The sequence below is a fragment of the Carassius gibelio genome, chromosome A18 (genome assembly GCF_023724105.1).
Source record: "Carassius gibelio isolate Cgi1373 ecotype wild population from Czech Republic chromosome A18, carGib1.2-hapl.c, whole genome shotgun sequence".
Classification (NCBI taxonomy): Eukaryota; Metazoa; Chordata; class Actinopteri; order Cypriniformes; family Cyprinidae; genus Carassius; species Carassius gibelio.
Window position 1 is genome coordinate 13,011,217 of NC_068388.1, and position 26,361 is coordinate 13,037,577.

At 35.5% G+C, this 26,361-nt stretch overlaps 2 protein-coding genes across 4 annotated transcripts; one reads left to right on the top strand and one right to left on the bottom strand.

Moving 5' to 3' along the window:
* The first annotated feature begins 7 nt into the window (after positions 1-7).
* On the top strand, positions 8-14,178 carry LOC127934668 (titin homolog). Of its 3 annotated transcripts, none has more exons than XM_052532195.1 (15): positions 8-461; positions 746-1,025; positions 1,628-1,651; positions 2,135-2,256; positions 2,491-2,608; positions 2,748-4,149; positions 6,987-9,471; positions 9,892-10,039; positions 10,774-10,901; positions 10,994-11,029; positions 11,146-11,420; positions 11,871-11,959; positions 12,421-12,638; positions 12,759-12,807; positions 12,916-14,178. In XM_052532195.1, the coding sequence occupies exons 2-15, from the start codon at positions 895-897 to the stop codon at positions 13,256-13,258; spliced, it is 5,568 nt and encodes a 1,855-aa protein (XP_052388155.1). In that variant the 5' UTR covers positions 8-461; positions 746-894; the 3' UTR covers positions 13,259-14,178. The 3 variants fall into 3 exon arrangements, with proteins under 3 accessions (XP_052388155.1, XP_052388154.1, XP_052388156.1); XM_052532194.1 differs by having other exon boundaries at positions 827-1,025; XM_052532196.1 differs by lacking the exon at positions 1,628-1,651 and having other exon boundaries at positions 30-461; positions 827-1,025.
* A 226-nt stretch (positions 14,179-14,404) lies between these two features.
* Positions 14,405-22,197, bottom strand: slc28a1 (solute carrier family 28 member 1). The gene is made up of 18 exons (XM_052532204.1): positions 22,147-22,197; positions 21,827-21,903; positions 21,673-21,746; positions 21,367-21,458; positions 21,047-21,236; positions 19,431-19,572; positions 19,103-19,216; positions 18,748-18,822; positions 18,586-18,666; positions 18,416-18,496; positions 18,068-18,193; positions 17,776-17,906; positions 17,513-17,681; positions 16,942-17,136; positions 16,734-16,815; positions 16,498-16,596; positions 16,080-16,185; positions 14,405-15,542 (listed from the first exon to the last, which is right to left on the bottom strand). Exons 1-18 carry the CDS (start codon positions 22,148-22,150, stop codon positions 15,437-15,439), a joined length of 1,944 nt encoding a protein of 647 aa, XP_052388164.1. The 5' UTR covers positions 22,151-22,197; the 3' UTR covers positions 14,405-15,436.
* Positions 22,198-26,361: the final 4,164 nt, after the last annotated feature.

The window sequence follows — 26,361 nt, forward strand, 5'->3', positions numbered from 1 at the left end:
TTAAACCTGGGACATGCTTTGAGCTTGTCTGGAGAGCTGTCATCAAAGAGCCACTTGCATAAGATCACTTTCAACACACCACATACTGGATTCATTTGGCTAAATTTCTGCACATTGGGCAATTTCTCTGTATGGTAATGTATCCCTGTCAGGCATCATCAGTCAACCAGAACAGAGAACTCCAGTATTTCATGAGGCTGGCAGATAAGGAATTATTAAAGCAGGAGATATTTTTTAAATTTTAACCTGTGCCTGGAAGTTTTTGCTGTCTTTTCTTGGACGCTGCTTTCAAGTGGCTTCAGAGCAATGGCTAGTTGTGGAAAATATGATGTGCTCTTGCGCCTATTTGTAGGCCTGCTATAAATAGAGTCCGGCTGGCAACACATGCTCTGCTGTGATTGACAATTCTAGCGCTACTGGGACAGTAGGCTCCAAAGAACAGGCAAAGAAACATACTAATGGTGAGTTCTTTAAGTGTTATACTGTAATATAAGCAATACAAAGTTCAAACTATATGTGTTGATTGGAAATCAAATATAAATGACTGGGTTTGACCAAATTAAAAAGTAGCAAAAAGCAGTTCCTATTTATAACTTCTCCGTTCAAATGGTTTGCTTGTTGAGACTAAAGCCGCCCTCGAAACAGAATGATTCTGTCTAAATTATGAATATTTTTATTACTTTTAATTTTTGTATTTCTCAGTTTGATTGATTTGTATTTTCTTTAATATATTTTTCTTTTTCAGTAGTTCTCCAAATAGTTACTAAGTGGAACTTAACATATTGGTTCTGAATGCCTAGAGACAGACCTGAATTTTATTCTGCAGAAATACTGAAACGCCGTTTAAAGAGACCGCTGGGGTTTTTGGACTTTTGAAGTTATTTCTTTTGGACAATGACATCCAGGAGGCCCTTGACCCGCTCTTACTCTGGAAATGGGAGATCGGGAAGCCAAAATGGGGAAGATGTTTCAAGTGGAAGGCCAGAAAGCCGAAACTACCTCTCCAATGTTAGGCCTGAAAACAGGTAAAAAAAAAAAAAAACTGTCAAATTAGCTTGAGAGCATTTTCTTCTGTCATGTTTGATTGTGAAAAGCCTGCCTGCTTATGTTAAAATTATCCAAACCTCCAGTTTGTATATTGATCTTGAGGTTTATGATGGTTTTAAGGTCTAGAAATGAATTCTGCTTATAAAAAATATTTTGGAAATAAATACAGTATTTCACTGATAAAAGATATTTGTAAAATAACTATAATAAAAAATGTACATGTAATATTTATAGTTTATCATTTGATTAAACAAAAAAAAAACATGAACATAGAACATGATCATTGGTTTTTATATATAAAAATCCCCCCTCCTATTTCCCTATTAAATGAGAATCAATTTTAGCATTTTCACAAAATCCCATTTTCATGTTTCTTTCTTTTGTTTTCTTGCTGCTGCTGCTCAAATACTGATGTAACTGATGTTCCCATCATTAACAACGTTTACTATATATATTGTATTACAGAAGCTCCTGGCAGTGATTAAAATCAGGGTCACACATTGACTAGCCCCTAGTTTAAAATGTTCTTGTCTGATGAGTGTCCATTTGCCTCTTTTCTAAATAGCTTTTCAACACACAGGTATTCAAACTACAGGCCACCCAGGTAATAAAAGCTTCCCAAAAGGTCAATCCTAAACTAACTTCACATCAGATAACAATTTCTATCCCCCCAAAATGCCTTTTTTCTTTGGTTTGTTTTACAGTTTCAGAGACACCAAATTATAGCCAATTGCTTTTGATTGCAAAGTAACCAATACTGTGACCCACCCAAATAACCACTGTATATTATACGTTTAAAAATACAATATAAATGATACCAACAAAAAAAAATTATGTGTTAATATTAGGCTAAAATAATATCTCACCCAGTTGCATACCTTTGCTGCCTTTTCTCCCAATGACACTAAATAATTATAATTTAATGTTTTAATTCTGATTAATAATAGACTTTCGTGTCTATGCAGACTCCTTGCTTTACTTATTGCTTATTAATTCATTGATTTATATAATAATGTTTAGATTAATTTGATATATTATACTGTATATGTTGATTGATAAGTGGACATTTTGTATTGGCCATTTCCAGAAGTACATTATGTACCGTCATGGCTCAGTTGACCGAAGAGACCCAGCCATGTTTTGAGACCACCATAAAATCGAAGGCAGTGTCAGAATCGTGCAATGTCAAATTCTCATGTGTGGTCACGGGTAAGTTGCTTTATGATTATGAAAATAAATGAAAATACTCAATTTAAGTTTAAAACCCAAACATAGTATGTTCTATAACATTTCAGTATTGCAAAAATAGACAAGATATGATCTTATATGGCTAGTAAAGTCTAACAACATTTGAGGGATTTTTTCTAGGTTGAATATATAACACTGTAACTATTTCTACTTAATAACAGCAAATTTTGTTATCTTTACTCATGTTTTCACCAGGTTATCCAGCTCCTGAGTTGACCTGGTACAAAGATGACATGGAGTTAGATCGATACTGTGGTCTTCCCAAATATGAAATATTTCGCAATGGAAAAATTCACACACTCCACATCTACAAGTATGATCATTTTCTTTGTATTTCTAAAACAAAACTATTCTTTTTTTAACATTTATTTAATACATTCACATGCAAATCAATGTTTTGCAGTAAGTAGTGACTGCACAATGACAATAACTACATTTGCTTCATTTGGCAGCTGTACAGAAGATGATGCCGCCATTTATCAGGCCTCAGCAAGGAACAATAAGGGCATCGTCTCTTGTTCTGGGGTGCTGGAGGTGGGCACCATGAGCGAGTTCCTGATCCACCAAAGGTTCTTCGCCAAACTAAAACAGAAGGCTGAGAACAAGCGGCGGGACCTGGAAGAGAGTCGACGTCGGGGTAAGGAGAACATCCAAAAGGAACAATTAAATGTGATTAACCAGGAACGCTTACTAAGGAAGCGTAGGACTCCTGCTGGGAATGACCCCATGAGCTCTTCTCCTACAACTCAGGATGGAGAGGAGAACATGATCTCCCAAGGGACAGGTGAAGAGCAGCCTGCAATCATAGACGATAAGTCTGATAATATCACAGTACAGGCTACTGTAATCATAACAGACATGATAATGGAGAATGGTAATGAGAAACTCAACAATATTTGCGATCCAATGGAGTTAGTCGCCACAAAGCAGTCTTCCAAAGAGAAACCAGGTGAGAAGAAGATGCGTATTACCAATGGATTTGATGAGGTGGGTGTTATTAAGTCCACCCAGAGCAACAGAAAACGAGAGGATGCTAATGAAGGAATGAACCTGGCAAAAAACTTAGCTGAGAGTGTGCAGACGCAAGCTGCTGAACCGCATCAGAGTTTTGCAAAGTCAAAGGAGATCATGGAGGTCGATGTTACTCCTGTCCAAGAAAAAGAAAAGGAAGGAGAGCTGGAAATAGAGAGGGAAAGATTAAAAGAAGAGGAGAGGAACCGATCAAGAGAAATAGACCGGGAGAAAGAACGAGAGAAAGCCAAAGAGAGAGAACGAGAGAAAATTAGGCAAACCGAACAAGAACAAAGAGCTACGTCTGGGCCTTCAACCAAAGCTGCATCACACAAAGAGCAAGAACACAAGTCAGCCCTAACCTCTGTTCTTCACTCCCTAAAGGACATATTCTTCGGCAAAAACAAGAAGTCTACAGAGCCAGCAGAAACCACAAAGAGAACTAGTGAAGTTGTTGTTGTTGAAAAGGAAATTCCACATGAGAAACACCTCCCTCCTTCACAAACACCTCCTCAAGAGTCTTTGGTCCATAGTGAGGCCTCCGAACTTGAGGAACCAAAGCTGGACCAAGAATCATCTCAAATGGTGGATTTGGAAGTAAAAACTAAATCTTTATCGCAAACACATGATTCAACTGTCCCTAATGATACCATAAAGTCCAATCCAGCTGGATATATTTCTGAATTTCATGCAAACAAACCTGAAGATGTGTGTCTTACTGCTGAAAGAGAGCATATTGAGAGCATTGGAGCTACACTTAGACTTTCTGTAGAGCAAGAGATGCTAAAGGACAAGAGTAGTCCTGAGGAAGTCCCACAGATTGACACTTCACTGCTTTTCAAGGTGAGTTCATCACAGTTCTCACTTCTCAAGAAGTGAGTTCTCATCTGTTGTCCACAGCACATGGGGGTTATTTATAGAGAGTACTTTTGTCCGACAAGACTTGAGTTTAACAGTTCTTTCAGTTCTTTTAAGAAAAAAAATAATTGTATACCATGATGAGGATTTTGTTATGTTTTTGAAAAAAATCTTTCATGCTCACAAACAATAAAAACAGTAATATTGTGAAATGTTATTACAATATTTAAAAACTCTTTGTTATTTATATACTGAGTGTGTGTGTGTGTGCGTATATATATATATATATATATATATATATATATATATATATATATATATATATATATATATATATATATATGCATTTAGCAGCCACTTTTATCCAAAGTAACTTACAATGCATTCAGGCTAAAATAAATTTACCTAACATGTGTTGCCTGGGAATCAAACCCACAACCTTGCACTGGTAACACAATGCCCTACCACTTGAGTCACAGGAACACACTATATAATATAATATAACTATTATTATGAAAATATAATTTATTTCTGTGATGACAAATCAGATTTTTTTTTTAGTTACCATAAGTCCCATCTTCAGTGTGACATGATCCTTCAGAAATCATTCTAATATGATGATTTGCTCCTCAAGAAAATATTTTTTGCGGAAACTATGATACTTTTGTCAGGATTCTTTAATGAATCCTGCATTTATTTGAATTGAAATTCTTTTGTAACAATGTAAAGGTCTTTCCTGTCATTTTTTATTATTTAATTTAATTAGTAATTATAATGAAATATTGAGTTCTTTCGAACAATAAAATCTTACTGATCCCAAACTTTTTAACCTCTTAAAAAATTATTGTTTGTTTGTTTGTGCTCAGCTTTTGTCTAATTTACGGCTTACTCCCAAGACTTTGAATAAGACCTACTGGCCCTTTAAAAAGAAAATCAATAATGTGCAGAGTGAGCATGACTCAGACTAGTTTTTTGTTTATCTAGAGTTAGAAAATGAGTTTTCATGAGTCAGCAGATCTTAAGAACAATAGAACGCCATAAGGAGACATGACAAATTCACTTAAAAAATATGATTTACTCATTGGGACCAACTAGTATTCTTAAAGTTAACATGGAATGGGATTTATTCATATTCATATTTAGTCATATTTGTGTTGACTTGGACATGTTGGTCAGGACATGATGAAGAACAGTTGCTGGACACTAAGACAAGAAGACAAAACTCCTTCACATTTTCTGGATTCTTTGGCTCCCTGAGTCTTAAAATAAACCCGTTTCTAATCTGTGCTAAGGGAAGCCATACCATACAAAGACAGTTCACTGACTGCTAAACTCGTATACATTATGTCAGAGAAACCAAAGTCAGCTGACAATTCACTGTCAAACATTTTCACTTGCATGTAAAACATTTATCTCTGTATGTAAAATGAATGATTAAATGCCCAAGATGCCCTTATTATTCATTTTGATTTTTACATTTTAGTTGCGTGTTATTACAAACGTTTATTTACTGTGCAGGCAGCTTTAGAAAGTAGTTAAGCTTGGCAAGAACATGCACATGACAGAAGTTCTGTTAGGCCTCACATGATTTTTAAAATGCCATGCTGGAGATTACAGAGAAATGAGGCTGTTAGAAAGGCATGTGAAATCAAAGTGATTGCATCATCACTTAAAACCAGATACAGCTAAAGGCTAATATTGAATTTGTTTGTTAGTCAACAGGGTGAATGTCACCTTTAATTGATTAACATGTGCTCTACAGTCTCAGGCAGGACAAACATGTGATAGCTTTGCACCTGGCATGTAACGCATTCAGCTGTTTTATTTCCTATGTAAAGTGGAAGTGCAACCACCCTAGCGTCTCGTGGGAAGTTAATGTTAGTTGTTGTGGTGTGTCAGTTAGAGGAACGCTGCAAATTCATCTGAACTCTGCGTGTTGAATCACAGCAAAGGAACTTCTGTTCTGAAAGCTCTGGTCTGTGAATGTGACAAGCTGCTTCTGTCACTGCTGAAAATTCAATTTTATTTTCATTTCAGTTAGATTTTTCAGTAATCATAACATTTTTACATTTACAATGTGGTAGGGTAGTTTAAAGCTGCCATGAAATGGAAATTCGTCCTATCTGTTTTTAAAATATTGTAAAATTAAATCACTATAATACACATTACTTCCCACAATGAAACAAAAAACTGTGGCAAAATGACATTTTTTTCCTAAGCTAGAATGTTTCCATTTTATTAGGAAAATTAAAAATAAAATATGGGCATAAAAATATGGGCATAACATAAGTGTTTTTTGATAAATTACTAATGTGGTTTTGTGGTGTTAGTTATCATTTGTCACTAGTTATACAAGGGGGGTTGTCCTGTTGACTTGACAGGTCATAAATATCATGTTGTTTTCCCTCTACATACGTGGAAAGTTGCACAAGATGGGTAGTCGTGTGTACAAATTTGTATATTGTGTCAAGTATAACAGCTTAAAAGACGAGTAAACAAACAAAGAAACAAAATATATTTAAGGTGTGTTGATCTTATATCAAAAAACATCATATATACTATATAATCTAAGCCTTAATAAAAACCTCTGCCTGAGTCATTGATTTTAAGATATTAGGAGCAAATCAGTCCAAGCATGAAAAGTGATTAATTACTCTTTTTTAATTTTGTATTACTATCTCATAATTAATGTCATATGCCATAAACATAAAAGTCTAATGTATGCCAAGAGGACAATCTAAAATTGTAAAAATCTGTGCAGTGAGTTCGGTTTTGTGAGGCCAACAATATACCTGTTTAACAAGAACTGTTTTTGTCTTTAGGCTACAGATGACCATTTTAAACCTAGTGACACAGATGTTCATGACTCGGTGGACTTGGCCAATCCTCCACTTGAGACTGAAAGGCTGGAATTCACCTATCCCGAGGATGAGGTCATGCAAGGTGCTGAGGAAATGTATATTTTAGAGGAACAGGGGGGCTCAGCTGCCCCCGGTGCAGAGCTCATCATGGCAGACCTGGAAAGCACGAAGTGTTGTGAGAGCCAGCCAGAGTCTCAGCTTTCACAGTGTGCCGACTTTGTTCCTGTCGAAGCGCACGCTGAGTCCCAGTCAGTGGAGCTGAGGGTAGAAGAGAGCAAAGAGCCATGTGAGTCAAATGAGAAAGTAATTCCTCATATGGAGGAGGAAGGTTTTATGAAAACGCTAGAGGGAGGTTCCCTGACAGGGAAAAATAAAGAGGAGATGGATGGTGCAATAGAAGGGAAATCTTTCACTGCAGGGGAAATTGAGTCAGAGAGTGGCTTTGGCATAAAAGGACCAGTCCTTCCTGTAGTAGTAGTGAGTCAAAGAGAATATGAAATTAATGATCAAAATTCATTGTCCCCTGTATTGGAGCTAAGTCAAGAAGGGGATTCTGTCGCTCTTGTGTCTGAGAGAGCAATGGAAATCAATTTTAAACCAGATGAAAAATCTATACCAGCACTGAATATTAGTTTTACAGAGAATAAAGAAGTCGTAGCTGACTCTGCTACAGTGAATGACTTTAATATGGCGGAAATCAAGGACGATAAAAGCATTCCAAGAATTGCTGAAGAAAAGGGAAAAGATAATGGTGAAGAAAAGATGGAGAAAAGCACTGAGGAAGAGAGGGAGCAAAAGAGCAATGTTAATGCTGAAAAACCAAAGGATGATTTCAGTCAACCAAAGAAAAACGATGTTAAGAGAAACAATAATGTTGATCCAGGGACAGACACATCTGTTGTAATTCCACAGATAGAGTTCCCCAAAAGTCAAAGACGAGGCGAGACTGAGGTTATAGAAACTCAACCGAGGCCATACAAAGTAGACAAACCAAAACTCCTTGCAAAAGCACAAGCAGAGAGACGTTTGACCGAGAAGGACCAACCAGCAGTCCAACCAATCATAATTCTCCCCGATACAAGAGAAACCGTCATCAAGAATGTGGCAAAGAAGAGATCCACGCCACTCATCCCAGAAATCAAGGTCACATTGCCAGAAAGAGTCAAACGTGAAGAATCTGTTATTGCGCCCAGAAGTGAAATCCTGAAATTAGAGCCTGAGAGAGTTATGCAACCTTTAACACAAGAGGTGGCACAGATATTTCGAGAAAAGGAAAGGCAACCGGATGATGCCACAAGAGCATTAGGTGAATCAACCTCCAACAGTGCCTTAGTTATTCCAGATCGTTTGGCTGTGGCAAGGAACACGCAATCATCACCTTCCATGGAGAGAGCACAGGAAGTTAAACCACAAAATCTAGAAGCAAGAGTGAGAGGTGGAGAAGAACAAGAAAGTATCAACACTGGGTTGGGCAGAGACGATGACAATAATATCCCTATAATTAACGTAGCATATGCTGATGATAACGCTACCACTCTTAAACAAGAGCAAACTCACAGCCACCCCTCACTTCCTGGCATAGTAATCTCACTAGATATCCCTCAAAGCATTCCTCCGATGTCTGTCACAAATGCTGAAATGCATACCAATAACAAAAAAGATGACTCCAAGGACTTAGTTACTATGCTGAAGAGTGAAAGCAATCAACATGGTCCATTTGCTACTTCCGAGAAACCAAAAGAGCAGCTCATGTCCCAGCTGAGTCCTGATATGTCTATAAAAACTCCTCCTAGTATCACTAACCAAGACTCAGACAGGGTTCCCCATCCAAAAGACACAAAAATAGAACCTGAATCTGACAGGCTTCAAAAAGACAAACCTTCCATTGAGAAACTTAGCTTAACAACCCCTGTTGGACCTACACTCCCTCCACTAAGTCCTGCCAGTTTGCGAAGGCTAATGGCAAAGAATAACCCAAACTTAGAGAGTCAGGGGTCCATCTCAAGTGCATCAGTGGATGGAAGTGAGAAGAAAGGGGAAGAGAGTGGAGGAAGTACACCCACATCCACTCTGTCTTGTGAGAGTAGCCCAAAGATGAAGCGACGAGACAGTCTCACTCTAATACCCTCAGCCACCCCTGAGGAGCTGGCTTCTGGTGCTCGCCGCAAAATCTACCTCGCCAAAACCAAGTCAGAGGATGAGGGATCTGACACACAGGGTAAGAGGGATAGTCCATATATGTCGCCCAGTCAAGCTCGTAGGGCGGCTTTCTTGCAACTTCAGAGTGGGCAGCAAACACCGCCCACTGAAAGACGTTCACCATTGGCGACCCGACGCAAGGCCACACTGGAGTTGCCGAAACCTAAGGAGGAGATGGCAGAGGTGACAGACGGCACAAAGACAGAAAGCAAACCAGTAGAAAAGGAGAAGCTGGACCCTTTCAAAGGTAACATATATGTATTTTACACTGCTTAATTGTTGTTGATTGCACCTTTTCCACCAGGAACCCAATGAAATCTTTCATATCTATTAAAAAGCTGTCAAACCTACACAAGGAATAACTAAGATTTCTGTTAGTTGGCCATTCATTATTGACCAATACTGAGGTCCCAGGTTCAGATCCTGGATAAGCCTCCAATTTTTAAAACCACTCAAGGTTCACACCAACATAAAAGCAATTCAAATAATTCTATATATCTGTATGCATGACATTGGGATGTATTTAGGCCTTCATTCAGACTTTCTAAGCACAGTATCATGATGACACCAACACATAGAGGGACGTCTGATATGGGGCAAGAGTAAACACTACAAATCTCTACCTTGTTGCCTCTGTCAAGTTACCCCTGATCCTCTTTCCATTCAGCTCCTCAGGTTATCCGCAAGATTAGGGGAGAGCCGTTCTCAGATGCCTCAGGCCACTTGAAGCTGTGGTGCCAGTTTTTTAACGTTCTTAGCGACTCCACCATCAAGTGGTACAGAGACGAAGAGGAAATTGTGGAGATGCAAAGATGGTAAATTCATCTGCAGTCATTCAACAACACAGGCAAAAATCTGAACCCTGTCGACATACAGTGCATAAGCTAATCAGTTAATCATCATATCAATAAGCGAATCAACAGATTAGTTATAGATAGCAAAAACACTAATGCAGTAAATCTATGGAAAGGCATAAAAAAGTCCAACACACCGTCATAGCTTGGAAAAGTTTAGTAATACCTTTCAGCCATTTTTCTACATATCTGAACAAATGTCCGAAATGTTGACATCTTTACAAAGATTTAGCTATGACATTATATTACTGCTTTAATGTATCCTACCGTAAGAGGTGTTTCATGCAAACCTGAAATGTTATTAGTAATAGTGTTAACTGCTTTGTGGAGACTTGTCATCCACTTATTTGTTTTTGACCATGAACTCCACAGCTGTTACTGGTGTGACTCTAGTCAGCATTGCTCTATTGCACCATCATGGGAAATTAAAATCTAAATTTGTTTCTCACAGTGCTGTGTCAGCACAATGACGCCTTACTCACACGCAAACATCCTGAAATGCGTCATGCTCTTGTGTTTGTAACACACTGCCCTCGTGTGGCTGTATAAAATAGGGTTGTTGATTCATTTACTGTGCTTTCCTCTATAATTCACTGTAGGCTAATGCTTAAAGTGTGTATTAGGAGATCAGTGTATTTTGTATAACTGTAAAGTGCCTTGTACATTTAATTTACATCTCTTCTTCTCTCTCTCAGTGCTGGGGATGAGAGTCCAGTAGCCCTGGCCATAGTCCAGGTTTCCAGCAGAGACTGTGGAGTATATGGCTGCTCAATCAAGAATGAATATGGGACTGACATCACTGATTACTTGCTCAGCGCAGACAGTAATTTATAACTCATTGGTCCATTAATAAACAGAAATCTGTTAATGTTTTATGTATTATGCTCACTTTCACTCTTTTTCTTTTTTGGGCAGTACTGGCAGAATTTTTCTTAAGGGAAGATTTAGAAGGTAAGGCTTACGGAGGAAACCAAACATGTTTATTGATAATTATACAAGGTATATATTCATTTATTTAAATTTTTTGCCCACATTGAATTTTCTATACTGTATCACTGTCTTCTCAGTTGGAGAAGAGATTGAGATGACACCAATGATGTTCACCAAAGGCCTGGCCGACTCGGGTTACTGGGGTGATAAATTATTTGGTCGCATCATGACAGCAGAGGCCCAGATTGGAGAGGGATGCAAGCACAAGACGTGCAGGGCAAAGGTCATCTATGGTTTGGACCCTGTCTTTGAGTCAGGCAGCATGTGCATCACTAAAGTAAGAAATCCCATCACATATGGGGCCAAGGAGGAGAGCAACCTGGTCGAGAGAAATTTAGAAATCACCAAACAGGTTAGAGTCTTAGTAGATCACAATTTACATTATATGTAAACAGCCCAGTTCATATTGGCATAGCAAAAACTATAAAAAGGAAACTATATATGTATACTGCCAAGCTCCAAAAAGGAAGTATAAGAAGTATCATAAAAGGGGTCAGTAAGTTCTAAAATCTTTTTTTTATTTTTTTATTTTTAATTGTACATTACTTGACAGATCATGATGTGGCAAAAGGCAATGAGATTTGATTTCTAGTGTGGATAATATTTGAAATATTAAATCATTATCACACAAGTCAAACCTTCATTTTGTGATACTTTCGTTTTTTAGAGTCTTTTTGGAGCTTTTATTATAACTGTATGGAAAAAGAGCAGCTCAGACATTTTTACTACAATGATTTTTGGTTTGGGGATTTTTCAAGTAAAAATTTTTTTCTTTTCTTTTTTATTCTTTTCTTATCCTCAGGACTGTAAAATCCAGAATACCGTTCGGGAGTACTGCAAAATATTTGCAGCTGAGGCCAGAGTCATTGAGAACTTTGGATTCTCATTAGAGTAGGTCATGGAATACTGTATACAACATCATTTCAAACTATTTTATATATATATATATATATATATATATATATATATATATATATACATATATATATATATATATATATATATATATATATATATATATATATATATATATATACATATATATATATATATATATATATATATATATATATATATATATATATATATATATATATATATATATATATATAAAATAACTGCTATCTATTATACTATTTATCTATAATAACCTAATAATTGCTATTTTGGCTCTGAAGTGCTAATAATTTGTAACTTATTTTATGACACTTTGATTACTATAAATCTACATCTTTTCTATTAAGTAATACTGACTGAAAGACATTTTCTATGTAATTGCATATGGCTACAAAGAAGAGCTAATGTCAAAATGATCTAATTTCAGTCTTCTTTGCTTCTCTGAATCAATTCAGAGTCACCCCCCTTCATCTGATGTATCGGCCCGCCAATACAATTCCATATGCTACAGTAGAGACTGATCTGAAGGGCGTGTATGTGAAATATTGTCTGATGGACAGCACAGGGAGACTGATCGCCAGAGCCACCTCTGAGGTGGAGCAGAAGTGTTGCACTTTCCAGCACTGGATCCATCAGTGGACCAATGGAAACCTCCTGGTTACCCGGATAGAAGGTAAAGAGATATTTACTTACTGCAACACTTCATATGCACTTATAAGTAAGTTGCTAAGTGCTATATATTACACGAATGCATAAAACATAATAGTATAAAATACGCTCTTATGTGTTTCAGGTGTTGATACAAAGATAACAAACATTGAAATTGTTACTAAGTCGAAAGGGTTGGTATATTTTACTATGAGATTATCACGTTTACCCATTTTTCTGATATTTACACTTCTTCTTCAATTTTTTCTTGGAGAGACTAATATTTTGAATGTCTTCTGCAGGTATCAAGGCCTCACAGATAAAGGATCTCCAAACATAATGGAGAAGTTCATTACTCAACATCAGTGTAATTACTACTGTGGACTTATGGGCCTAAGACCCTTAAAGCCAGTGGAATCTCCACCGCAGCTTAAAATAAAGACCTCCAGGAGCCCTCTTCTGGCCCGGAGGGGCGTATCGGGCTCATCCAGCCCTCAGCTTCAGAAGAAAGGAACTAGCCCACAGTCCACCAGGAAAGGCACGTCTAGCCCCAAAGTGGTTAAAAAGACAGGTGAAGCTGGGGAGAGTAATTCCACCACCAAACACAAAGCTGTAGAGGTCCCAAAACCTGTCAGGATGAGGTAGAAAGGAGGACTAGATCTATTGGAAACAAAATGCAAAGCAAACTAGGGCATACTTTTTGATTTTCTTACCAAACTTTAGTTTGGAGTATGTATAATTATATATAGCTACTGTTGTACAGCACAGATGGCTTCCTGTAAATGGATTCTGTCCATTGTCTTTGCACAGTGTCTAAAATGCAACAAATAAGTTCACAGTGTTCCTGTAGCTCAATTGGTAGAGCATTGCTTATCAAGTGCAAGGTTGGGGGTTTGATTCCCCGGGAACACATGATAGGTCAAAATTGATAGCCTGAATGCACTGTAATTCGCTTTGGATAAAAGCGTCTGCTAAATGCATAAATGTATTTTTTAATTTAAATTATTAAGAAATGTCTATATAGATAAAAGGAGAGTAAAAGGGTGAATGACCGGAGGTGTTTGCCAATTTTTAATATTACTGTGAACTGCTTTGCAGATATGAGTCCCCATTAATACCTCCTGGGAGAACCTTCACTTTATTTTTACGTGCTGAATTGAGGCTACCACCATTTTAAGACTGGAGAAAAACACAAACCTGTACATGGATGAGCATTGTTTTCAGATAGACTCTGGAACTGTGTTATGATTGACTCAAATGTTCCTGTGTCAGGTTTATATGACTGAGGAACCGTAAGAGAGGGACTCTTCAAGTGTTCCTCGAACATCTGTGATGTATGAGTTTCAGCTGTGTGGAGCTGCAGCTGTCGCTGAGATGCTTTTTATAGTGGATTGTTCTGCTTTTAAGGGTATGGCCATTTATCTGCAACACCAGTGCACCAATATTGGTTGTATACAGGCAAAGTATTAGTGTCATAATCAAAGCAGAGTTTTTATCTTAAATGTAACTCCCAGAAGAGGGAAAATAATTTGCTTTATTTTCACAGTAAAGCCAGTTTATACTGACCTGTCATGTGTCATCTATGGACTAGCGATATATATATATATTAACGTTCAAAAGTTTTGGATCAAATAGTTTTATTCAGCAAGAAAACATCAAATTGACCAAGAGTGACAATAACGGCATTTATAATGTTACAAAAGATTTTTATTTCAAATAAATGCTGTTCTTTTTAACATTATATTTATCAAAGAATCCTGATAGAAAAAGGAAAAATCACAGTTTACACAAAAATATTAAGCAGCACAAAATTCAGCTTTGACATCATGGGAAGACATTTTAATACATATTAAAATAGAAAAAAAAATGTTATTTTACCATTTTCACAATATAACTGTTTTTCTTGCATTCTTGATTAAATAAAGCCAATGTCAGCATAAGAGATATCTTTCAAAAACATTCAAGAATCTCACTTATCCCCAAACCTTTGAATGCTCAGTGTTTACAGGTTTTGACTTTTTTTTAAATGTATGTTAATTAAAAATAAGCAAAATAAATAAATGTAGCTGTCTAACCCTTTACACCATCCACAATACTTAGTGACCATTATTTAGCAGAAATGGTGGGTGCTGCTAACAGCAAAAACTCATAAAATATCCAAGAAATACTTGTTTAGATGAAAGGTGTCTACAGATAGTGGTCAGAAATGGTAAGATAATATATGGCATAGGTCTGTGTAGGGGTTTATACTATATGGATTGTAGTGTATTAGTGAGATAACATTAGCAGGATACAGTATGTTGGTAGGGATAAACATTTTAGGTGTTTTTGTTGTGTTGTGTTGTGTTATATGTTTTTGTAAAATAAATGTGTAAATAACAGCAGATACTTATTTGGCTCATTTTACCATACAAAGGCAGATTCCAGTCCTTCATATCTTAAAAACTGCCTGCCTGACCAAAGAGACCCTTTCACTGCAATTCCAGCATAACCACCAGAATAAAATGTCTTAAAATCTGTCACATCAATGGATGCAAATTCCAAAACTGATTATAGCATTCACACAAGACAGAACAACACAAATTGAATTAAATGTACAGAATTTACAGAACATAAAAATACTTTTGCATCGTGCTAACAAACTGTGTTGCAACAATAAAGAAATTATGTATGAATAGCTAAATAACCAAATAAAATCAGATATACTCAGCATAAACATATTTACTTAACATACATTTAAAATGTGTGAATTTAATAAATAATGCCATTATGTTTAGTTCAGAGGTGTTATCTGCATTGTTGTATCGTTACCTATTCGCCAAACTACATGCAAACGGATTCGTGAAAGAGGCCACAACAGTTTGCTAAATAAATTGTTGCATTTTTCACTCCACTCCATGACCCCTCGAATGTTCCATTGTTGATAGTGCTGCAAACAAACAAACATTTACATTGATGCAGTCGGAGTAAATATTTGCCAAATTAAAGGAACAGTTCACCCAAAATTTTTAATTTGCTTAAAAACTTTTCTTCCTTAGGCCATGGATCATCCATGCAGTGAATGGGTGCCATTAGAATGAGAGTCTAAACAGCTGATAAATACCGCAAATAACAAATAAAAAAATCTTCAAGTAATCCACAAGACTCCAGTCCAAAAATTCAAAAACTTATTTGTTTAAAGCTGTTTTTGCTTGCAAACAGTGACTGATCTGTGCATATTTTTCTTTTGACTGAAAAAAATATTATGGCTAGAGGACTCGTATTTTAGTCTGAAGCGTCAGATTAAAGTTAAAACACCTTGATGTTATTTGTTTATTACAAACACGCAGCTTTTCACTTCAGATGTTTATTGATGGACTGGAGCCACGCGGATTACTTGTGGATGTCCATTATTTTTTGGGTGAACTATTCCTTTAAACGTTTTTAAATAACTTTTAAATAACACAACAATATTCTCTGTCCTTACCTTTGAAAAAGATCTTTACAGCAATGTTCAATGTTGGGAGTAGATGTATTGAAGACTGCATTTTGAAACACGTTCACACAGTCCAACGGAGGGACGAAAAGTAGACCTACAAAGAGAACATTGTACTTAATCAAACCACCTGGTGAGGGAGCTGTGGCACAGTAGTTCATCTGTGCTGGTAACTGATATTAGGTTAAAGGTTTTAAGATTGAACCCAGCAAGAGGCAATTAATAACCCATCACGGTTCTGTTTGTGAGCAAGCCTTCAAAGAGACCGTACATCTAATGTGTACTGTAAGTTGCTTTGAATAAAAATTGCTAATTTAACCTAATGGTGTATGGTGATAAAGCTGCGATGTTGATTTGATGTGTTTGACTATAGTTAAAACACAGATTTGAATAATTACAGGTTGCTTACCAGCAATACAGGCATTTATCAGGGAAACACATGTGCCTGTGAACAAGGCTCTGAGCACTAAAGAAGATATGACGCTCTTCTTTTGCGGACAAATAGAGGCTGTGGAATAATAATGAATGATAATCAGTAAATGATATGTTATAAAAATGGTGATAATGAGCAATGGTGATAAGAAGTCATAAGGTATTATGTTAGCACTAAAATTGTTAATATAAGAGCTTTGAATAGCTACTCACACAGGCCTCCGATCACAATACCAAGAGAGCTGAAATTAGCAAAGCCACACAGTGCATAGGTGCAGATGATTTCTGATCGAACCTGCAAGTCGTTTGGACAACATACTTTAATGCTTCTGACAAACTTCTGATTATGTTTTTGACTGTTTATTATGTTTATTGTCATAAATACTTTACACACATTATGTATTATTGCATAAATACTTACTGAGAGCCATTTTAAATCGCCACCATGTTCTAAAGTGCCATTAAGTCTGTTGTTTTTGAGCTCTGACAGCTTCTCATAGGCTATAAACTCATTGAGGAAGAGTTTAGTGCCAATAAGTTCAGCCACTGTAAAGGACTCCTCGTAAGGAATTCCCATCATGAAGGCCACCGGCATAAACACATAGGAGCAGATCATCTGAGGATTTGAAGGTAACAATTCTTTTAAAACAATCCTGAATACTGAGATTTATAGGATGATGATTATGGCGTTTTCCTTTTGATGTAACATGTAAGTACATAATATGAAGAAGTTGTTCATATTTTTAGTGAGCAAGGATACATTAATTTAAGTATTAACTACTGAAAATTCAGTTTTGCCATGTCATGAATAAATTACTTTAAAAAATATATTCAGATAGAAAATAGTAATTTTAAACTGTAATAATATTTCAGAAAAATTATATTTTTTTAATGTATTTTTGATCAAATAAATGCAGCCCTAGTGAGCACAAGAGACAAAAACAATCAAAAGTTTTACTGATCCCAATCTTTCAGGATCGGGTAATACACACCTCAAAAGTGACATCTGGGTATCCCACCATGCCTCCCATCCATCTGAGAGTAGCATTTATGAAGTCCAAAATGGCGAGGAAAGCAATTAAATTAGCAGCAATGTTGGCCACAAGTCCTATTGATGCAGATGCACCACCGCTGACAGCTTCCAAGACATTCTGTTCACCACTGAACACACATATACATTTATATAAAAAAAATAATTATATGAAACATACCTTTTTTTTTTTATCATAAGTTCATATTTGACAGGAGAACCCACCCACTGTCAACTTTGATCTGACTCTTAGATGTGAACTTGCTCTTTTCAGTTTCAGGGTAGGACAGTTTGGAGATGGCTAAAGCACATGGAGCAGCCATCACTGATGCAGAAATCAGAGATGAGGCATCAATCTGTGTAAAGGAGATTTATTATCCAATAAAGATACATAACATAATGTGGTAACAGCTAAAGCAAAGTTTTATGTTGTTGTCGTTGTTGTTGTTTTGTCATTCCAGCTTTGGAATACTTTTGGACAGAATTTTGTAATAAAATGAAGTAGGTGTTGTCGTACCCCAAATGAGATGAATGCACCCATAACACTCCCAGCAATGGTGGCAAATCCTCCAGTCATGACAGCATGAATCTCAGATTTGGTCATGTCCTTCAAATAAGGACGAATCAGGAGAGGCGCCTCTGTCTAGAAAAAAACATTTTGACACGACAGTAAAAAATTACAATCAATAATGCATTGTTCCAAAATGATTTTTAAAGGAATTGCTCCCTTTTAAGAAACATCTAAATTTGTCACAAAATGTTTTAGGTCACTTGAGAGTATATATAATGTTGCATGTTTATGAACTGAACTGAATTGAATTTCCAAGTAATTAAGTATATTATTATAATGATGACAGAATATTACCTGACCAACAAATATGTTCCCTGCCACACTTAGTGTCTCTGTAGAGGAGGTTCCCATCGTTACCTGCATTACCCAGGAAATCTTGGCACAGAAAAATGCACTATTAATGCATTGATATGAAGTACATCTCTTGGTTCAATGAATAAAAGACCAGACTTGGTCACTTTTACCTTTGTGATGACCCACTGCATGACACCCAGGTAATAGAGCACTGACATCACACTGCTGAAGAACACCACTATAGGCAGAGCCTGTGAGTATTGAGCAACAGCATTCAATGGTAAAAATCAACCCATCCATGCATTTCATGTCAAGTACGTTTCATTACTAACCTGGAAAGCAAATATGTTCTCAATGAGGTTTCCAAACACAAACTGTGAACCAGCTTTTGTGTAGTCCAGGAATATCTGGAAAAAAAAGAAAGAGATGATTTAGTCACCATATCATATTCTGTTCCTCCTTCTCTCTCGTAGTTAAATAATCATTATTGTTTTGTTTTAATGAGTTACCACAGATTGTAACATATTAACTTCATTTAGAGAGCTGTATCTTTCAAGTATGATGGACGTTATATTAGTTTACACAATAAAGAGGTGATCAAACGTATGTAAAAATGCTCCCGTTTTGCATTTTTCTAATTTAATAACCAAAAAAATTAAATCATAATAATGATGCTTTATATTATACCTGAACTTGCTTTCCAAGCCATTCGAATGCTATGAGACCAGGCTCTGTCCTAATGACAAACAGGCCAATGGCAAACTGTAAACCGAGTCCCCAGAAGACTGTCCTCCAGCTCACCTAAACAACGCAAACAACCTTTTCGTTAACAACCACACTAATTTCAACTCGTTTTTAAAATGTGCCTTTAGCATCTACAACTGTTTTATTGTTGGGAAATGATAGGTGTAACCTCAACAACATGATAAGGTTCGTAGGAAATCCAAAGTCTAAAAAAATACATTTAAAGAGATAAAGCATGTACTGTGTTGCATGTGTGTGTTTTATCACTCACTGCAGTTCTGTGTGCAGAGAAGAGAAAGATGGCAATAATGAATAGACAGACACCGGCGAAAGAAATGAGCTGCTCTGGACGCTTTCGTGTGTCGATTGCCAGCCACGCCACCAACAGTCCCACCACAATTACTATAAACACCCTGCAACATACAGAGATACAAATTGTATGACGTGTGTAAAATCATGGTCCCTGTGCTGAAAGCACATACTGACCATTTTATTATATTTAGAGCAGTGGTTCTCAATCTTTTTGAAATATATAAACTAAAGAGAAAAATACATATTTTGTATTTGTATAATATTATAGAAATAATTTTTAGAAACCAGTGCTTTAGAGTCTGTGGTAAAGACTGATTTTGCTGTTTTGTTGTAGAACAATTACACAGAGTCAAAACCTCAAACACTAATTTTGTGACCTTTAAAAGCATAAGAGAATAACAAGTTGCTATTTATGTACATAGCTCACATTGTTGTGCTATTAGCCATTATGTATCATATAGTATCATATTGTTAGTAGCAGGCTAATAAAAACCACTATTCTAAAATGGCATAGGAAATTCCTTCTGAACAGATCTTTTAGTCACCTCAAAACCATTCCAACATATTAATTATATACATTAAGTGTTTGGGGTTGGGGTCATTAGGATAATAGGAATTAAAAAATAATAATTAGCAATGATGCACTACATTGATAAAAAATGGCTGTATTATGTTACAAAAAAGTTCAATTTCCGCACAATTGATAAGCAGCACAACTATTACTCCACTGATGATAATCAGAAATTTCAGTGTCATGTGACACACAGGAATAAATTATATTCAGTGTTGAGGAAAGTTACTTTTAAAAGTAATGTGTTTCAATAGTGCGTTACTACCTAATAAAAGTAACTAATTACTAATTATATGAAATATGATATAAATATGAGCAGGGCTTTATTGCTTGATAAGAAGATCTATTTATAGGAAATGTAGGAGATGAAGGTTCAACACTCTTCAGCAATAAAAAACAATGAAGCATGATTGTTAGTTTGTCTAAAGTCATTTTTGCTTATTAGTATGGCTGAACTGGATCATAAAAAAGGTCAGCGGCAAAGACATTCGTTAATAAAATGGAATTACATACAATTGTGTTATTTAACATATTTAACTATTGCAGGTTTTCAACTCACTGTTTTAATTCATTTTGATGAATACTAAATCAGTTTTTTTGCAAGTGGGATTGAATAAATGCACATTCACATTTAGTCTAGAACTGCATCATGTTCACACAGCACACACAACGCCTCTGTACTTCCAATTTCTCCCAATATGGGGAAAGGAGACTTGTCAGTCAATAAATGGAAAAAACTCTATTCTCTTTTTCTTTACTAGTTACTTAAAAAAGTAATCTGATTACATAACTCACGTTACATGTAATGCGTTACCCCCAACACTGAATATATTTGAAAATATATAGCAACAGAAATCAGATATTAACAAAAAAATTACAATATTCCAGTTTTTACCGTGTTTTTGAACAAATAAAGCATAGACTTGGAGAGCATAAGAGATATCTTGCAGAAACTTTCAAAGAGATCATAAACCTTTGAACAGTAGTATATTAAAATGACATACCATTTTAGCCATCTGATATTGGATCTGAAACACCTTTGTGCAGGCTTGAAAAATCTCCTTATGCTGTCACCCTTGTACTTATTCACCAGTTCACACACGATGATAAACACTCCCAGACACGTGAGGACAACCAAAGCAATCGCCCTCTGGAAGTCCAGATAAACTGCAGCAATGAAGTATGCTAAAAAGCCTACGATTTAAAACACAAAACACATATAGTACCTTGTCCACTTGAGAAGTGACTCACCGATGAATAATGTATCACCATGTTTAATTCAAAACAAAAATAGCTATAAAACTTGGAAGAGAAAATATGTTACCTGCAGCAAGTATTCCCAAAGCAATGTATTTGATTATTTTGGAGTGCGTCTTGCAGAAGGTCTCTGTGGCCGTGATGGGTATGCATGCTTTGCTGCGGTTGACAATGAATAAACAGCTAAAGATTTTGCACATGTGAAGTCTTACAGCATGATTGGCTGTATCACGAATCACAGAATTGAAGTAATTTTTGACTGTATTTCTAAATTAGGATGACATTATGTAATTGCAAAGGAATCTCATTTCCAAATAATGCGATAATGAAATCAGAATGACGTCGTATTTACAGATTAGATTCACTACCACACCTTATGCATGAATTTGACTCTTTCTCTGACTCCTCTTTGTCACTGTCACTAGGGTCATCTGTTAATATATCATCCTAAGAACAAAAAAAAAAGATTTTGTTTCACTTGTTAAAATTTTTCAGAGAACTTCCTCACACTTCCTCCCCAAGCCTACCTTAACAAATGCTGGATTGTCCATCCCTTGTTCTTTCCCACACGAGATGGTTGTCAACTGTAAATCTTCTTTGTCTGCTGTAAAGAAAGTATCAGAAAACCACGTTTTCTTGCCTTGTTTAATGAACCATGATTTAACAATTCCTTAGGGGCTGCAACTTTCAAAACACCTCCGTTTCCACATTTCATCCGATCAATTATTAACTATACGCACAAATATGAAATCGATATCTCCTTTTTTAAAACCATGGCAAAACACACCTATTCAAATAATAGTTTGAATCAATCTCTAAAGAATGGAGAGGTAAATAAATGGCTTACTCATTCTGCGTTCTCTGTGACAACTGCTGGATTGTGAACCTTGAGCCGGGATATATACTCTGCCCACTTGGAAATCTTATCATTAATTAACTACATACTAATGTGTTTTTATTTATAACGCTTACACGTTGCTATCAGATTGCTAGTCAGGGATGACTACACTGAGAAGTCATGAAACAGCACCTTTTTATCATTTATAGCAATAACCCAGCTAGCAGGGAACGTTCTCAGAACTTTGGCTAACATTCCGTACAGGTTTGGTTTAAGGAATGTTTCTCATTTCAGATAACGTTCCTATAACGTTAGGTGTAAACAAAGCTAGAACCTTTTACCTGCAACATTTTGAGGATGTTGTTGAGGTAACAGATTAGAATGTTCTTAATAAAACATTGGCATTATGTTTCAAGGAAACAAAGGAAGAACATTCTCACCGCCACATGAGGAGAACGTTATAAGAACATCATTGAGGCCTGAGATGGGGTTATGTTTTTTAATAAAAAGGTTTTGGAATGTTCTTGTTTACAAAGCTAAGATCATTTTTTAAAGGTTCTTTACACTTAGAAACAGCTCTTCTTAGAACCGTATCTTCCTGAAGAAGAACCTTTTATATGCTGAGACAGTTCTTAGCTTTAGATTTCAGGGTTCTTTTTTCCCGCCTTTTTGTTTTTCAAATCTGTACTAGTCAAAGCTGCATAATTACTGGTTTTTGGAGCTCAAGACAGACTTTCAACACACTCTTAAGGGGTAAATGATTAACTTCTTAAAATGCCTATAAATTTTACCTTTAAAAATGGTAACTAGTATATTTTTTTACTATATTTTATAGTTTAACAGAAAATGCATGTGACAAGTTTTGTGCATTTAAGGATACTTACTTTCTCTTCACTATAAACCTAACAGAAATATTGAAATAATGATCCATGATTCAATAATTTTTTTTTTTATTACTCTATGCATAAAAAGATATTAAGCTGTTTTACTGAATATAACCTTGATTTTAGATCAACAAACAAGTACATTTTAGACACAATATTGACTGTTTTGTTCTGTCTTACCAAAGAAGATGACAACAGAAGTATTTTTCATTCTCTGAGCAACACTCCGCATTGTTTCTGTACAGCATTTTGAACCAACCAATCAGTTGGCCTATACAAATCTTTTTGTATAGGCCTATTAAAAAATGTATTGCAGTTGTAATTTTGCACAGTAAATTTTATTTGATCGGCAGTGAATAGCAGAGAATAAACAGCCCTAGTGCCTTTAGATTTTTTTCTTCTTTTTTGTAAACTAGTAATTTGATATTAAAGATGATGCATAAATTTAGTGGCCTTTAATAAGGTAAAAAAACCTGGAGTAAGTATAAAAAAATAAGAAGATTTTAGTACATAAAAGCTCATAGAGCACTGATGAAAATATAGCTTTTTATTATGTTTATACCACCACAAATCTTGGTGATACAGTGCTTTTGTAATGATATTTTGCGTGGGATATTGTCTGCTGATAGAAAAAGTTATGATATCATCACAGTGATGATCTCATCCTGATAACCAGGGGAAAAACAGTTTTGTGAAATTAGTCTTTTATTGTCATTACATTACACTTTAGGGGACATTTTATTGTTTGTTAAAAAAAATACATTAAATGAAATAGCATGACATGAAAAGACATGTATATTCAAAATCAATTGAGATTTTATTTTTCATTCATCAATTAAGTTTCAGGTTTCAGGATTTTCGTTAGCCAAACTTTGTATAAAAAGGATTTTCAACTTTGTTATGAAAGATAAAACAAAATGCTATGTTTAGGTCTCAGGAGGATACTTTTTTTTTTCTTTTTACATGAAATGCATTAAATATCACACATCCATGCATTTAATTTGTATTTCCATCACAGGTTTGGTCTTAAATTCCACGAAAGGTGGTATTAAAAGGGTCTTTCGACTCCGTAATATAATACTTAATTCTTTATCCCCCAACATCCGACCCCCGTCACTTCAAGATACAAACAAGATACCAAGTATAGAAGAGAAAAACTCAGGAATAATAAACATAACATGACATAACGAAGGGCCGGCAACTCTATGGGCGTTCCAGAGGCAGAGTCACATGGTGGACAGGTGCCTGAGAGGAGGATCCAGTATTATCATTCACATCCATATGATAAGACACTGAGAGCTTAATGATCAACAAAACTATCCCAAATCCAGCCCGATGACCAGTTAAACCATACAAAAGCCAATACAAAATCACAAAACCTGTCTTTTTCAATAATTGTCAGATTCCTATAATTAGTAGGTCTACAGTATAATGTAAGCAGCAATATGGTTTGGAATTTAACAAAATATTTAATTTAAAACAAAATTAGACATGGCTGGTTGACTGAAAACCACCAGCCTTACACAATTAGGACGCTAGATGCCACTGTTGCACATTGTAGTAGAATATGATTCAGGTTTTTACCTGAATTCAGAACACATCACGAACAAAACACACTAGCCGCAATCTGAGCATATGCAACTCCTTTTAAAACATGGAGAATTATTAATCTCCTCATAATCTATTAATCCTATGTTCTTTTTTTTCAGAATTTGCTAAAATGATTTATAGGATTATGCAAATCATGCTTGATCTGTAAATTGTCTTTGTATACTATATGATTCTGCAAAATATCCAGCTTTACATAAATGTGATTTTTATAAACTTTTATTCGATTTCATCTTCAAATCCATGTAAAATGAAGAGTCTCTCTGACCCTAAAGTGAAGTTTTATGATGGTTTATTATGCCTGACTCCATAGAATGCTTGACAGAATTGATAAATCAAATAAATCATCAGACAAATATGTGGAATATATGGCTGTTTTCATGGAAACTCGTTAAATTAAATGGTGCCTAATAGCTTTTAGTTAGCACAGGATGACGCAAACTCGCAGCTTAATAGACCACAGTGTGCATCACTGCATTTTATTGAAGGTGTAGTGTGTACAGAACACATTAACAGATATTCATTAAGACATTTTATGTGCTTTGTTAAAGCAAGCAGTCATGATTCACAAACATCAACAAAGTCTTTTCTGCACGTGTCCTCTCCACAAAGTGAAAGTATTGTGATTTAACCAATCCTAATAATAATGCATATATATACATATATATTTAAAGCATTTTTATTAGCATCCATAGTTCAATGAACTTTCCAATGTACAAAAGTTTCTTCTATGCCAAACTTTAAATTGCTTTTACATGAAGTTAGTGTATTACAAAATCATAATGTTTTATAATTTTGACCTCTTTCTACTCTGTTTTTTTAATGAAATATTTTAAATATTTTATGAAATAATTTATTTTCATAAAATATTAAGTAGTGGAACTGTCATGAAGAATCACCGAAGAATTTGATGAGTTATAAACTAGAAGAGTCCAACTGTATTTTGTGACATTGGTATAAATTGATAGCTTGAAACTATTTCTGAAATCAATTCATTACAGAATCTGACTTCTCATTCGAGCCCACTTTTATAGTCAGTACTTATTCATAAAGTAATGAGTGTTTTTGACAATTCCAGTGATTAGATAATAAACACATAGCACAAGTTAACCCTAATCCTACTTACCTTTATCTTGGTAGTTTCTTCAGAAAGATATGTTTTAGTGCATATTCCACCCTGTCAAAGTCTAGATCTCAGTTGATCTAATCGATAGCTAATCTGAATAATAAAAAAATTAATAAACAAAGGTTCCATGTGTTGTCAAACATAGGCTATAAATTGTGAAAATTTTCAAATTCAAAGTTAGGTTTAAAATTGCTAATATTGAACAATAGTGTAAACAAACATGACTTTCAGTAGCTTTTCAGTAACACTATCAAAATGCTACACTAAAATAATCTAAGTGGGTCTTATTTGGTTAGGCTACTTATATAGGCTAATGCCTATTGCAGAGAAAATACCCGTCACAAATTAATTTGTGATGAGTATTTTTTATATATATATAAAAATACGACTTCTTCCAGAGTGTAGCCTACTTGTTCCATCCACATATACAAACATCCCTATAAACACACATGACAGAGCTGCTCTTTCGTTGTTGTTGTTGTTTGACGAGACAACGGACAAATATTCCGTGCATTTTTGCGTCTTCTACATTGCGTCTTCTACACTGCGAAGGTGGCCAAAAATGCTGTCTATGTAGGCATCTTCTCTGGATTTGAGCCACGGCCC

Excerpts from the sequence above, each read along its gene's own strand:
- slc28a1 (XM_052532204.1), bottom strand. Across the intron at positions 21,747-21,826 it reads ACAATCCAGCATTTGTTAAG|GATGATATATTAACAGATGA; the intron begins GTAGGCTTGGGG and ends TTTTGTTCTTAG. Across the intron at positions 19,573-21,046 it reads AATATCAGATGGCTAAAATG|GGTGTTTATAGTAATTGTGG; the intron begins GTATGTCATTTT and ends TGTATGTTGCAG.
- LOC127934668 (XM_052532195.1), top strand. The coding sequence starts at position 895 with ATGACATCCAGGAGGCCCTTGACCCGCTCTTACTCTGGAAATGGGAGA. Across the intron at positions 4,150-6,986 it reads ACACTTCACTGCTTTTCAAG|GCTACAGATGACCATTTTAA; the intron begins GTGAGTTCATCA and ends TTTTGTCTTTAG. Across the intron at positions 9,472-9,891 it reads GAAGCTGGACCCTTTCAAAG|CTCCTCAGGTTATCCGCAAG; the intron begins GTAACATATATG and ends CTTTCCATTCAG.